At 38.9% G+C, this 15980-nt stretch overlaps 1 protein-coding gene across 3 annotated transcripts in view; it reads left to right on the plus strand.

Annotated features, from left to right (window-relative positions):
• Nucleotides 1-15980, plus strand: part of GABPA (GA binding protein transcription factor subunit alpha) — a 30852-nt gene that overhangs the window by 11800 nt on the left and 3072 nt on the right. For 2 of the 3 annotated variants that reach the window (XM_068425349.1, XM_068425350.1), the window contains exons 5-9: nucleotides 1285-1530; nucleotides 8875-9069; nucleotides 9871-9927; nucleotides 10936-11076; nucleotides 12455-12647. In XM_068425349.1, coding sequence (XP_068281450.1) covers nucleotides 1285-1530; nucleotides 8875-9069; nucleotides 9871-9927; nucleotides 10936-11076; nucleotides 12455-12647 — 832 coding nt within the window. The remainder of the gene's footprint in view (nucleotides 1-1284; nucleotides 1531-8874; nucleotides 9070-9870; nucleotides 9928-10935; nucleotides 11077-12454; nucleotides 12648-15980) is intronic. The other variant, XM_068425351.1, reaches the window with a different exon arrangement.

A 15980-nucleotide genomic window follows, 5' to 3' on the forward strand; every position in this document is an offset into this window, starting at 1 on the left:
ATATTGCTGCATGTTGTACTACGGTCTTTGTAGTGTTCCCTTTCTAATATTCTTCTCAAGCTGAATTCCTTTTAAAGTCTAGAGGAGTACTTGTCTGAAAAAGACTTGGTTTGTTCTTACTTGTACTACAGGTAAGTATTCCATTTGTTTTCCCTTATAAACTGTGAATGGATTGTAGTTTTAGCTTTTAAGACCGTCACCTGCGGAACCTACCATCTTACACTGAGCTTTAGTATACATTAGATGGGAGGGACACAAAGCAGTACCTTATGGCACAAGATACTGAAGTTATTCTGGCCACGTGATGTTCTGTGAATCCTCCTGTCAACTACCTAACCCTAGTCAAGGTTTTCCAAGTCATAATAAAATGGAATTTTACAGATTTATTTTTTTTTAATGTGCAAATGTTTGATAAAAATCTCTTAAAGAAGTGTAGTTGTTAGTTGTTATTATAATGGAAATTATATGTCACAAAAATTGAAAGAATTTTTTTTCTGTTTAGCATATTATAATGGGAAGAAAAATCCTCTATATAGTGTCAGAAATTTGGTGAAGCACTAGTTGGACAAAATACCTTCTCAGAAGACGACAGAGAAGGTGGTGATACAAAACATTAGTAGCATTAGTGAATGTGTTCTTTAGTGCTGCAGAATAGATACAGACATATCTTCCAACTCCATGATCTAATAGCTTAAATGATAGACATAAAACCAAAACGTGAATAGCTGATGAAGCTTAAAACATGAAGAATTTTCTAGTTTTCTTTTAACTTGCTGTTGAACACAATACCTCTTGCAGGGTACTGAAAGAAAATGTTGATTCCTGTGTGTAGACCCCAGAGATATCAGGGAAATATTGTGAAGGCTGAAAAAAATGCCTCTTGGTTGGGGGAAAGAGGTGGATGCTTGTTCTGTTTTTTTGGGGGGTTGTTTTTTTTCTCCTTTGGTTTGGTATATTTCTTACAGACCAAAATATTTGTTCTTTATGCCCACATGCTGAACATTCCGTTCAAGATATGTGAAATGGATCACCTAAATAGAACAGGAAGCTGTAATACTGGGGGAGGAAAGAGGGACAGCTTTGTATTCACCTTACTAAAGTACATACTGTGTAATAGAGGATGTCATTCTAATTTAGGACACTTGCAGAAATTTGATGATGCTTTTGTGTCATGCTTGTTTCCTAAATATGCTAACACCTATTAATCAGAAAGCTTTAAAACAATGTTTTTGTCATATTTGTGCTGCTGTCTTTAAGTTTTGTGTTTGTTCTTTCTGTACCTAGGGATAGAGCCCAAGTTAAACATCCTTGAAATTGTGAAGCCTGTGGAGACTGTGGAGGTAGTTATTGATCCAGATGCTCATCATGCAGAGGCTGAAGCTCACCTTGTGGAGGAAGCTCAAGTGATAACCTTGGATGGAACAAAGCATATTACAACAATTTCAGATGAAACCTCTGAACAAGTGACACGATGGGCTGCAGCGTTGGAAGGCTACCGAAAGGAGCAGGAGCGCCTTGGAATACCCTATGGTAATAATACGTGATTCTGTGTGTGTGTGTGTGTGTGTGCGTGCGTTCGGGGGGGGCTGGCTTCTTTTGTTCGTTTGGGGGATTGGTGTTTTTTCATAAATGATAATTAATTTTGGTTATATAATTAAAGTGCTCTGGTACCTCAGAGAAGTCTGCTTATGGTATGGGTAAGTAGAATGCAAATATCTGCATAAGAGAAGGCTAAAGAGAAGTAGAATCAATGCTTGTAATAGTTTTATTAATATAGTGCTTTTTGCTCCATAATCTTCTTGTCATTGCAGTTTTTAGAAAGCGGTTTTCTTCTTCCTCCCCTCCTTAAAAATGTGTATGTTAGTGATAAAGCTCTTGTTCATGTGTGTCTGAATTTGAACTAGACTCAGTACTTGGTGGGGGTTGCCTCTAAAGATACTCAAACAAATTGGACTCGATGATCCGTGAGGTCTCTTCCAACCTGGTTGATTCTGTTCATAGGTTGTGGGATATTGAATATGGTGTAAAATCAGATTTTACATGGCACGCCATACTTGTCTTCAACCTAGTGGAACGAGATGATTCAGAACTGAATATAAGTATTCTGGTAGATCATCATCTCTTTTGAATTAACGTTGATACTTAGCAAGCTGCTAACTTATTGTTAGCTTTGAAAAAGCATCTCTGAATCCCTGCTCAGGATTGAGCTGAAACTGTGGTTTTTAGACCTACGCCATGTTCAGGAGATTATCCAGCTGAGTTGCTTGTTGTGACTTGCAGAAATGTACTGTCAAGGCATGTTCAGCACATAAAGCTGTACTATCTAAGCAGACTTGCAAAACTGGAATATATTTGGCAAGTGGGATATTTGGAAGTGTTTAAAAATTCCAGTGAAGTCACCAGTCTTTGCAGGACATGTAGCTTGCTGATATTTTGAACGTATTTTTGATGACTAAATCAATGGCTTTTTCATGCCTTTTTGTTGCTGTCATTGGCAAGCACTTCCAAAATAGCTGTCATCATGCTATGTCTGTTGATAATCAGGGATTTGACACAGAATGTTTGAAAAAAATGTGAAGTATTATCAGGAGCAGACTGATATTTTTCAGAATGCTGTCCCATTAATATAAGAAGAAAATTACTTAACACCATGTTGTTATGTTGAATAATGTCATTAATAAACTTTAATAGTGTTGCTGCTTAAGGAAGTCCTATAACCCACAACTGTGACTTTAATGTCTTTTGTGTCGTGGGAGTGCAGATTTTCCAGGAAAATCATACTAGTTCATTATGGCAGAGATCTCTGTACTAAGAATAATAGGGTTCTGTTGATATCAGAAAAATGTGCTAAACTGCCTTCCTAGAAAGAGTAAAATTTTAAATGTTATCTGAGTTAATGTAGCAGGGACTTGGATTGAAATGAGGTACCACAAAGTTCTACGTTACGATACAGTCGGAAGTTTCTGAGAATGAGGAATGTTCTTAAGGTTCTTATGTAGTCCCCCCAAAAGCCTCCCCCACCTTAATAAATGTGCGTCTTAAAAAATAGAAAAAGAGGCCAGTTTCCTCCAAAGAGTTGTGAGACTTGGTTCTGTGAAGTTCTCTGAAATTATTAATCTGAAATTATTCCCTGAATCTTTTCAAATGGCAGGGTGTGGTGATATTAAAAGTCAAGTTCAGTCAGTAAATAATTATTATCCAGAAAGGCAGTGGTTCAGTATCTTCATCCATACGTCCTTATAGGCTTCTCTGTTTTGCTGCAAATGGAAAATTAGCTTTTAGCAGGTATTTAAAATGTTGTGCCTTTCCCTTTGTGTTATGTTTTGGTGGGTTTTACTAGAGATTACAAATTCTTAGCTGTTAAAGGTATTTCTGCTAATAGAATAAAAAAATTTGGTACCATTGCAAAGATCCCTAGGAAGAAGGAAAATATTAATTGTTATGAGAAATAAAGCCAGAAAAGGGAGCAGCAGAAAGCATGGAAACCATGGAACTGCTTAGAGAAAGTAATGATTCATGTTACCTTGCAGATTATGTTCTGTCAATGAGAACAAACTACCAGCTTTTTGATGAAAATTCACTGCTGATAACGTTCTGAAGACCAAAACCCTTTTGGTATGGCTTTTTCCAAAGGATTACATTGCATGGTTTTAGGTAGCATCAGTGAAAAAATGATGTAATGTTACTGTCCTTTACTAAGCAGAATGGAATTTGTGGCTCCTAGATAATATTTATAGACTTAGAAAGCTTTGCTTTCTTTAATTCTTAAAACCTGTCAAGGTGACATCTGTTGGGGGTATTGTAATTTAAAAATACATAATTGTTCTACTTCTGTTTTTTGCCCTTGAGACAGTGAAAGTAAATATCCGTGTTTTAGTTTCCATTTCCAGTTCTTACTTGTTGACATGTTTTAGTATATTGCGTACAACGTTAACAAAGTTTTGAAGGTGAGACTTAGATTTACCCGTCTTCTTTCTAGCTTGTTCACCCTAATACTGCTTGAAACAACAGACTTGTTATGTTAAAATGTCGAGTCAACAAATCATGTATTGCACATATCAAGATATGTGACATTGATCAAGATATGTGACTCGACATTGATTATTTATTACCATTTCTATACCACAACTCTGCTGTGTGAGTTGTCTGTACTTTGTGTGTTTGGCACTGGCACTTAAATTATGTGCATATGATGTTTTTTTGAAATGTCAAACAAGTGTCTCAAACCTTGATGCTGTGACTTGTTTGATTCAAATACAGGCATGCATGGGGTCCTATTGTATCAAATCTTCGTTTAATGGTTTATTTAATGTGATCTTTCTAGATGTGGTATATTACACTTATACATATATAGATTAAAAAATTAAAACAATAGTACATGTTTATTAGCACCCCTGTGTGATGGGTTGACACCCCAGCTGGCAGGTGAGCCTCCACCCAGTCACTTGCTCACTTCCCCTCCAGAGGCATGGGGAAAAGAATCAAAAGGGCCAGAGTGAGTTTTTTTAAAAAAAAATCATAGGTCAACATAAAGACAATTTAATAAGTGAAGGGAAAGAAAAAAAAGAGAGAAAGGAAGGAGAAAAAAAAAAAGTGATGCAAAAGCAGTCACTCACCTCCAGCAGACTGATGCCCAGCCGGTGTCCATGCAATGTCTACTTTGGAAAAACTGTCCCTGGGTTTTATTGATGATGATGGTGTTGTATGGTATGGAATATCTCTTCTGTTAGTTGGGGTCAGCTGCCATGGCTGTGTCCCCTCCCAGTTTCTTGTGCACCCCCAGCCTCCTCGTTGGGGTGGCCAAGTAAGAAACAGAGGAGGCCTTGTGTTGGAGTCCAATACTATCTGACCAGGTTCTTTTAGATATTCCGTGCGTAAAGGGTTTAGTGTTTAATATCAAACTTACTTGAAGGTGGTTGGTGTTACATGGGATTTCTGATTTAGCAGAGTGAGACAAATGATACTAAAAACACAATACAAAGGTAAGTTATACTTAGAAAAATACAGCAATTGTAATACACTGTTCAATCACAATACCAGTGTGATTCCCATTACCAGTCTCTATGTACACTCACCATTGTGATATTGGGTGTCCCTGGTTGCTGGGAAGGAATACGTGGGTTGAAACCAGCCCAAGCCCATTGCTCTCTGAAATTCTTTTGCTAATTGTCTAGTTTGTGTACTCTGTGTTGGGCTGAGCAATGTATTCACTCCCCCCATGCTGTTTTGGCTGATTCAGGGAGATGTTTACACTACCAGTTGATCCACTCAGCTGTTGATAGCTGTTTGTCTAAAACCAAGGCCTCCCTTCACCTCCTTTTTGTTGAGATAAAGTAAGCTGCTTTGCCTTACTCTCTGAGCTGCATGGGCACGTCACCCTTGTCCATCCCCTGTGAGCCTTCTTCCATTGTAGGGGAGTCATGTTCTACTCCTAGCGCTTTAGTCAGTCGCACCTTGACCCGTGCAAGCCCTGCTCAGCAGTAGCAAAAACATCATTGTGTTACCAACAGTTTTGGTCACCAGCCTAAAACACAGGACCATATGGGCTGCTATAAAGAAAATTAACTCAATTTCAGCCAAACCCAGTACGATGGTGATTTTAAATAGTTTAGAAACTGGGATAATGTGAATGAGTTTAGAATGTAATATTTCATCATAATCACATGCAGATCAACATATTTGAGGAAGAGCATCCTAGTGTGAGAGAGGCTACTCTGTTTTTGAAACTGAAGACCTATGGAAAAAGAAAAATAATTATTTTCTGTGTTTGAGAAATGTCAAGCATAGTTCTGATATAAAAGCTTTTGCTAAAGAAAATCCCTTTTTTGCCCTTTCTGTCTCCCTACCAAGCCACATCACTCCATCAGCACTTTAAGAGGAGTCAACTTTCCATGCAGTCAGATTTGGTCATGGTAACTACACTTCTTAATGTTATGTATTTATTTTTATGGAAGTTATTATATAATTGAAAACATAACCATCATTGAACTTTAACTGAACAGCAGCACTGACTGGCCTAGAAGCAGGACCTTTTTAAAAAATAAATAATTAGATAACAAGAAACCCCCAAACAGAGTTTTTTAAAAGGCCTTTAGAAAAGGTCATACAAAAAAATGAACTCTGGGTTATGCTTGTTTGAATGCTGTGCATCAGTAGAGACTTGTATTTCATTCTTGTCGTCAGTTACAGTAAGGACTAGCTCTCGAGCTGAGCCTAGGGAAGGATGAAGAACGAGTAGAGAGCCTATGGGTAAGAATTAAGGGGCAGGCTAACACGGGTGACACTGTTGTGGGGGTTTACTGCAGGTCACCTGGTCAGGAAGAGGAAGGTAGATGAGGCCTTCTACAGACAGCTGGAAGTAGCCTCGTGATCGCAGGCCCTAGTTCTCATGGGAGACTTCAATCACCCCAATATCTGCTGGAAAGACAACATAGCTAGGCACCCACAGTCCAGGAAGTTCCTATGGAGCGTTGACGATAACTTTTTGACACAGGTGGTGGAGGAGGCAATGTGGAGAGGTGCTCTGCTAGACCTTGTGTTAACAAATAACGAAGGTCTGGTTGGAGATGTGAAAGTTGGGGGTAGCCTGGGTTGTAGCGATCAGGAGATGGTGGAGTTCAGGATTCTGCGTGGAGGAAGCAGGGCAATAAGTAGGACCACATCCCTGGACTTCAGGAGAGCTGACTTTGGCCTCTTCAAGGACCTCCTTGGGGGTATCCCATGGGTTAGGGCTCTAGAGGGCAGGGGGATCCATGAGAGCTGGTCAGTATTCAAACATCACTCAAGATTGCTGCATCCCTATGAGTAAGAAATCAAGCAAAGGGGGCAGGAGACCTGCATGGATGAGCAAAGAGCTTCTGACAAAACTGAAATGGAAGAAGGAAATCTACAGAATGTGGAAAAAGGGACAGGCTGCTTGGGAGGAATACAGGAAGGTTGTCAGAGTATGCAGGGAGGCGACAAGCAAGGCCAAGGCCCGCTTGGAATTAAATCTGGCAAGGGACATCAAAGACAACAAGAAGGGCTTCTTCAAGTACATCAGCAGCAAAAGGAAGACCAGCGAAAAAGTGGGCCTGTTGCTGAATGAGGAAGGTGCCCTGGTGATAGAGGATGCAGAGAAGGCGGAGTTACTGAATGCCTTCTTTGCCACAGTCTTTACTACTAAGGCCAGCCCTCAAGAATCCCAGACCCTGGAGGTACAAGAGAAAGTCTGGAGAAAGGAAGACTTTCCTTTGGTTGAGGAGGATCAAGTTAGAGATCACTTAGACAAACTGGACACCCACAAATCTATGGGCCCTGATGGGATGCACCCACGAGTGTTGAGGAAACTGGCAGATATTATTGCCCAGCCACTCTCTATCATCTTTGAAAGGTCACAAAGAACAGGAGATGTTCCTGAACTGGAGGAAGGCCAATGTCACTCCAGTCTTTAAAAAGGGTAAGAAGGAGGACCCAGGCAACTACAGGCCGGTCAGCCTCACCTCCATCCCTGGAAAGGTGATGGAGCAGCTCATTCTGGATGCCATCTCTAAGCATGTGGAGAAGGTCATCAGAAGCAGTCGACATGGATTCACCAAGGTGAAATCATGCTTGACCAATCTGATAGCCTTCTATGATGACATGACCAACTGAGTAGATGAGGGGAGAGCTGTGGATGTTGTCTACCTTGACTTCAGCAAGGCTTTTGACACTGTCTCCCATAACATCCTCATAGGAAAGCTCAAGAAGTGTGGCTTAGATGAGTGGACAGTGAGGTGGATCGAGAACTGGCTGAACTGAGCCCAGAGGGTTGTGATCAGTGGTGCTGAGTCTAGTTGGAGGCCTGTGGCTAGTGGTGTTCCCCAGGCATCAGTACTGGGCCCGGTCCTGTTTAACTTATTCGTCAATGACCTGGATGAAGGAACAGAGTGTACACTCAGCAAATTTGCTGATGACACAAAACTGAGAGGGGTGGCTGATACACCAGAAGGCTGTGCTGCCATTCAGCAAGACCTGGACAGGCTGGAGAGCTGGGTGGAGAGGAACCTCATAAAGTTCAACAAAGGCAAGTGTAGAGTCCTGCACCTTGGGAGGAATAACCCCATGCACAGGTACAGGCTGGGGGCTGATCTACTGGAGAGCAGCTCTGCAGAGAAGGACCTGGGTGTTCTGGTGGACAAAATTTCACCATGAGCCAGCAGTGTGCCCTTGTGGCCAGGAAGGCCAATGGTATCCTGGTGTGCATTAGGAATAGTGTGGCCAACAGGTCAACGGAGGTTATCCTGCCCCTCTACACGGCCCTGGTGAGGCCACATCTGGAGTACTGTGTGCAGTTCTGGGCCCCCCAGTTCAAGAAAGATAAGGAATTACTGGAGAGAGTACAGTGAAGGGCTACAAAGATGATCAGAGGACTGGAGCACCTCTCTTATGAGGAGAGGCTGAGAGAGCTGGGTCTGTTCAGCTTGGAGAAGAGAAGACTGAGAGGGGATCTTATCAACACTTACAAATACCTTAGGGGTGGGTGTCAAGAGGAGGGGACCAGACTGTTCTCAGTGGTGCCCAGTGACAGGACAAGAGGCAATAGGCACAAGCTGAAACATGGGAAGTTCCATCTGAATATGAGGAGGAACTTCTTTACTTTGAGGGTGGCAGAGCACTGGAACAGGCTGCCCAGGGAGGCTGTAGAGTCTCCTTCTCTGGAGATATTCAAAACCCGCCTGGACGCAACCCTGTGGAACATGCTCTAGGGGAACCTGCTTTGGCAGGGGTTGGACTAGATGATCTCCAGAGGTCCCTTCCAACCCTTAACCATTCTGTGATTCTCTGTCATCAGTGAGGAGGAACCTGGCAGTATATAATGGGATGAATTGCAGCTTTGTGTCTCTTTTTTCCCAGACCCAGTGCAGTGGTCGACAGACCAGGTGCTCCACTGGGTGGTGTGGGTGATGAAGGAGTTCAGCATGACTGACATTGACCTCAATGCTCTCAGCATTCCTGGGCGGGAGCTCTGCAGCCTCAGTCAAGAAGACTTCTTCCAGCGCGTCCCGCGGGGAGAAATCCTCTGGAGCCACTTGGAGCTTCTTCGAAAGTGTATGGGAGATTCTTCTGTAACTGATTTACTTATTCCCTCTCCACCCTTCTCTCTTTTTTGTTTTTATTTTTTCCCATTCTCTAAAGATGAAGCCAATTGTGAGCAGTTGTTTTTCCTCTATTTAATATTGGCAGTAAAAATGCCGGCATCAATACAGGATAACAGGAGGTGTTAGTGAGTGTCTGCTGTTATGGAACATGTCTGCATACTAAACACTCTTTGCCTGTCTTTCATCAACCTTCATAACGAATAGGGAGGAAGTAGTGAATGATGATTCCTCCTTTGCTTTAATAAAGATTTTTAGCTTGTACATCTCCTGAATTTGACCATTTTATAATTAAATATTGATTGTGAGTTATTTAATGTACATCTCTGTGTCACATAGAAGCGAAGATTATTAAGCATAGGCAATGAAATCCTTAGATTGTACACAACGCAACCAATAAGCGGTGCATTGTGTGTGTATAATACAATAATGTGTATATGCGTTTCAGATTTACCTTGCTTGGATGTAACTTGGCAGACTAAAAACCATTTCAATCTTCATTTATATGATATAGCTAAAGGTTTTAAGCGATGGAGAATGCATAAGATACCTTGTCATTCACCGTGGACATCCTTATTTCTAAAAATTGAATGACAGATGTTCAATGTCTCTACTCGTAAGACCATGAGCTATGCATGTCTCTTGCAAACTGATACCAAATTTTGACTTTTTTCCACTATGAAATATGATCTTCAGGTGACTTGAAATTTGTGGGTTAAATAAAAACTTACTTTTTTTTTTTCCTAATTTGCAGATGTGTTGGCTAGCCAAGAACACTCTGGAGAAATAGCAACTGTTACTATTGATCAGCGTAAGTACTTCTGCCAGCAGTTAATTCACACAATTAACTGTTTGCAGGTTTAGCACTGGACTTTGGTTCAGTGCTATAAAAGTACAACGTTTAGAAAATCACTTGAGAGAGTAGTTTTCCTCTGTGAGGGGAGGAGGGCATATTTTAAACTTCAAAATGTTGGGTTTCTCAGTATTTTGTTATTGGCTGAAAGATGGTGTATGACTTGAACTATGAAAGTTCCTAACCTTCATTTTGGATGGTAGGTTTTCCACTCTCTTGAAATAAGCTGTCTAGGATACATATTTGGGGCGTTGAGTTGTTCTGTTTTTTTAGGTTATATATTGCATATATATTGCATTTCTAAAAACTGAAAGGGAATGTGGAAGAGAGGACTTGCTTAGAAACCAATACTAGAAAAAATACATGGAAGTAACTTTCTAGTTATTTGAAACTCATTCTTCCAGCTGAAGCAGTGTCATCAATTCTGAAAACGGATTCATTTTAATGAGACTTATAAGCAGCTCATATGTTAAATAGATAGACCGTGTATTACGTCCTGGGTTTGTGTCTAGTTAAAGCCACCTAGAGTGGGGCATTTGCATCCTCTTACACCATTGCAATAGAAGGGTATTTAATTGCTGTTTGAATAGCAGGTATGGAGGGTTGTACAGTGACTGTAGAGAAAAGTGCATTGGGGTACATCATACGGGAACAGCACAGAGATGAAAACAAAGGCATGAGAGGGGTTGTTTTTTTTATGGAAACACGTACACATGATAGTAAACTAAAGCTGATGTTTTATCTGTAATGTGGCATCTCTAATACGAGTCTAAAACCACAATTTCCACTGTAAGAGGTAAAAAGTCTTTACATTATTCTTAGCACTGTGACTTATACAGTGTGTCTTTTTAGCAAAGGAAAAAACTAGCTCCTAGATGTTATGATAATACAGGTAATAAATAATATATGCCTATTTCTGTGCCAGCAATTTATAATTGATGTTCTGCAATGTTTTCTGCTTTACAGCTGTGCAGATTATTCCAGCATCTGTACAGCCTGCTACCCCAACCACCATTAAAGTAATAAACAGCAGTGCAAAGGCAGCTAAAGTACAGAGAGCTCCAAGGATCTCTGGGGAAGATAGAAGTTCCCCTGGGAACAGAACAGGTATTGTCTCTGTTATTTTTAAATGCAAATGCAGTAAACACTCATTAATTTGAATTACAGTTTTGTAGAACACATCTTTGTCACTCTAAATATGAGGTTTGTGGAAGTTCACGTGGTATGAAAGGGACAGTAGTTACAAAATGTATCACAAGAACATGCAGACCTGGCAGGTTGGTTAGCGCACACAGGCACTATGTTAACATGGTGCCGCAGCTTTTGAATCCTGCAGTAAATAAAATGCATAAATTTGTTTCTCTTCCTATCACTTGACAGTCTGCCCTCTCAAACCACTGCACATAGCATTTATTCAAACTTTTAACTTCTTTCTACTTTACATTTGTAGAAAGGGGAGAAAATAAACTCTTATGTTGTAGAATCCTAGCCTAGCTACTACTTGCTCTACTTGTTCCCCTCCTCCTCCCCGCTGAGTTTGATGACTTTAGAATTTAGTAAGTTTCAAATTTCTTGTTTTGTTAAATGAATGCACCTTCTGGAAAACTGCACACTAAATCTGCAATTTATTTTTGGAGTTACTGTTATTTGTACCTACACTTTGATTATTATTAAGTCATCTTAATTTCTTTATCTTATTTTTTCTTGCTGTCAGTTTTGCTTTGGTTCTCTCCACTGTTGTGAATTTTTCTGTTAAATCCTTTACTCTCCCTCCCCTTGAATTTTTATTTGTTTTAAACTCTCCATAGAAGTCTATTATGATGTCATTCAGGGTTCTTGGTCCAAGATTTTATCAGCTAACATCAGTGGGGAATACTCTGTTTCTCCCTTTAGGCATTAGATCTGCTATCTGTATCTCCTCAAGAATTTACAAATTTAACTGCAGATACTTGAGTTAAAAAGAAATCTTAATGATTGGACATGACAGACATTATATTGATGTTAGCTGAAGTTTGGTGTTTTGTTTTTTATTTCTAATATTTAATGTTGAAAATTGGAGACTAAGCTATTTTTTGAAAAAACAACTTCTGTTACATATGTAAATATATATGTGTATGTGCCTGGAGAGGAATAAGCAGCTTTTGCTAAATCTGTTCTGTTTCAGGGATAGATAGTGTGTCTGAATGACTATGTGTAGTGTCATATAATTATTTTTTCTTAAGTTCTAGGGACAGATTTATGAGAAATAGTGATTTTTTTTTTTTTTTCTGTATTCATGAGTTTCTTTTTTAAGGGATGAATACTGATGACTTCACTGGAAAATGCTTACACAAGGATAATTAGAATAAATTAATTAAGTGCAAGTTTTCCTTCCATCATATATTCTGTGTTGGTCTGCTTTAATATGTTGGTTGAAATTTTTTAGCTATAAGGAGAATGTAAAAAGGACTACTTGAAAAGGATCTTGTTATCCCTATTTCAACAGGAAACAATGGCCAGATCCAGCTGTGGCAGTTTTTATTAGAACTTCTCACTGACAAAGATGCTCGGGACTGTATTTCTTGGGTTGGTGATGAAGGAGAGTTTAAACTGAATCAACCTGAACTGGTTGCACAAAAATGGGGACAGCGCAAAAACAAGCCCACGATGAACTATGAGAAGCTTAGTCGGGCCTTGAGGTAAGAAACTCTAGAAACTGATCAGGTATGAAGTGATTTTCTTCACTTGCCTACTTTATTTTTGACTATAATAATGCAAGACTTGCAGCTTTTTTAGAAAAGAGATAAACATCTTCTGAAGCTACTCCTTACCATCAGATCATACTAGTCTCAGGGGTAAGGTATTTGTTGGGGTTTTTTCTTTAAAAAAAAAAAAAAGAAACAAGTACACTAATTTCTTGAATATTGCAAAATATATTTTCTTTTTTCAAGATTATTGAACCCTGGCATGATAGCTAATTTGGGTAGCTCACTTTCAGAAATATATTTCTTTTTGATGTATCTTCAGCATTTATGCTTTCAGTAATGTGCCAAACAATATTCCTTATTGGTGAAGGATACAGAAATATGGCAATACTCTGAATTATTGACTTATTTTTCTGTTTTACAGTTTACTTGTTCATGTTCCTCTTGCTCTTGTTATGGTATAAAGCGATGCTTTCCTGTAGTTATGTAATTGTTAGTACTTTTCTGTATGTAACAATTTTTTCTGTATGTAACAAAACTTTTTCTAAGTTCAAATATTCATTGATCCATTCCAGTGTTCTTACGGTAGGGATGTTAAATTTAAAAATACAGTTGACAGGTGAGTTTCAGCAGTTGGGATTCCAACATAGTGAACTTTTATCATCTGAAGAAGTGGAAGCATTTCAGGCTGTCTTCATTCCATCATGATTTTGTAGTTTGACATTGGTAAAAGGGACTTGTATTATTGAATCACTGTAGGTGATGCGCTTGAGGAGGGGGAAGAATGCAAGTACCTGAATTTTAGACCTCTTTTTTCCCTGATTCATTGAGCCTCTGGTATCATTTGAAGATTCATCAAGTTCTCTGAAATCATTAAGACTGAACTTCTAATTTCTTATTCTGTTATGGTTAAATATATTTCTTTTGATTAGTTTTCAAGAAAGGTGTTTATTGCCTAATGCTGCAAATATTTAAGCAGTTTTAAGATCTCTTAAGTGAAGTTGCACATTGGTCAAAGTCTGAGATCTAAGATTTACTTTTCAGCTTTTCCACTTTTGGCTAGATTATTTTTCTAAAAGGAAGTAAACTCATCTAGCACTGTTTTAAAAAAAAGTCAAATTCTATTTAAAAAGTACCTCTATGAGAAATGATGGTAAGTCACCATATACTGGCTTTCTTTAGTCTTTTAGGGAGGAGTGAAGTAACATCAATATGCATAATGCTGAATGAGTACTTTCACTGGGGGAGATTAAAGTCTAGAAGGCCATGAATGGCACAGAATCAGTAAAGAATGACTGCTCAGTATCTCATTTACACGAACAGGAGGCATCAGAAGAAACTGGCAGGCAGCAGATACACATCTTAACTATACCCTTTCGTTTGTCTTGTAACTTCTTTAGGCACAGTATTGTGGATGCCAGAATTATTTTTATGAGTTTGAGAGGAAAGTGGACAAATTAATAAAAAAGAAATGTTTTGAAGGGTATTAAGTATGGAAAGGTGCAACTTCTAGAAGCTCCTGAGCCCCAGATTACTGAAAGCAGGGAAGAGCATTGTTATGTGCTTGCTCTACTTTCATGCTTTTCCTTAGGTGTGTCCTCTTTTGGTCTGCTAGAGTCTGTATCCTGTTCTAGATAGATCTTTTGTCTGGTCTTGTGCAGCTGTTCTTGCATTATTTATACATTAAATTAGAATGCTACTGATTTTTTTGTAGGATCACAGAAGCCCTCAGGTGGGAAGGGCCTCAGGAGGTCTCTGGTCCAACCTCCTGCCCAAAGCAGGGCCTTTCCAATAGAGCTGCTCCCCAGCCTGTATTGTTGCAATACTGTTCCCATATTTCCAACCTGTTTTGTGAATCTATGCATTTGTGTACTGAAGGTGTAGGTAAAAACTTTCTGGAACATCAAAAAGATGTAAATGATGCTAGTGTTTTTTTGGTTTTGTCAACAAACTCTGCAGAAGATCTCAAAGGCAGCTGAAGAACTTTAGAATAATGTTCTTATCACTGGGATATTAAACAGATGTCTGCACAGTAATTTGCATAAATCACTGTTAGGGAAGTTTTGCATTTATATTTTAGTCACAGAATTACAGAAAGCACATTCCTCAATGTTGCCATTTTGGCAGCTGCATCAATATTGACATCTTTTCTGACACTTGAATGTCTGAAGGGATATTTAATGACTCTTACTGCTCCCAAGATAAACACTGTTGTCAAGCTAAAGTTTTATTAAAACAAAAATGGCAATATGTTTTGTTTACTAATGCACTGAAATTACTGTGTCAATTGTTGATTAATATGGAAAATTATGATGATATTATTGGGAAATGCACTAGATCTTCTACCCAGCTGGAGGAAAACCAGGCAGTATAGAAACTAGGACAGGGTGAAAAAGGGAAGAGCAGCTTTTTTTGTTACATACACCTTGGCAAATTTTCTAAAATCAGCATCTGTTTAATAATCCAGTAGGGGAGTGAGACTTGAAGAAAAATAGTTAATTTCCTGTACACTTTTTCCATTAGAGCTAGGAGACAAAAGTTAGTCTTCTAATTGACTTAATTTTGCTGGTGAATGAGAATTATCATTGCTTTATAAGCATGTCACTCAGAGGACTGAGTTTTGGAGAGTCAAGAAATCTGGCTGTTTTGTACTACATTTGGGTGATGATTTGGAGAAAATAAAATGGTGTGTTTTGTTTTGTTAGGGGTTTTTTTGGTTGTTTGGTTTTGTTTGTTTGGGTTTTTTTCTTTTCTCTTTTTTTTTTTTTTTTTTTCAAAATTTATCACAAGCTTATTAAGCTCATCAAGTCCAAGTTATGTCCCAGCCACTTGAGTTTTCTTAGTGAGAAATGTAACATGCATTCTATTAATGTCTGCAATGAGACAAGAACAGCAACAAAACTGTAAAATTCTGACTTCTGTTCTGTTGGTCTTACCTGAAGATTTATAATGTGTCTGGAGTACAGTAGGTCATACAGACTTTGTTACCTTTACTGCATTTCTGCTGAGTCTGATAACTCTTCTGTGACACAATGTGTGAAGTATTCATAGTTAGAGAAGTCGCTTTTAGCTGTAAATAAAGGCAGAGGATGTAGATTTGCCAGCATATGAACTATACCAAAAAAAAAAAAAGGACAAAGGATGTTTTTATAGTTTTACCTCCATCTTTGAAAACACTAGGGAGAGAATGGCTGCTTTGGTGGCATAGAAACCACAATACTGATTTTCAAACTGTTTCCAACATGAATTTTTTTTCCCTCAGAGAAGCAGAGACAAGTGAAGAAAGCAAAGGGCAATAATGAAAGGGAAGACAACATTTTCTTATTA

Source organism: Nyctibius grandis, chromosome 2 (assembly GCF_013368605.1).
Source record: "Nyctibius grandis isolate bNycGra1 chromosome 2, bNycGra1.pri, whole genome shotgun sequence".
In the NCBI taxonomy this organism is placed as follows: Eukaryota; Metazoa; Chordata; class Aves; order Nyctibiiformes; family Nyctibiidae; genus Nyctibius; species Nyctibius grandis.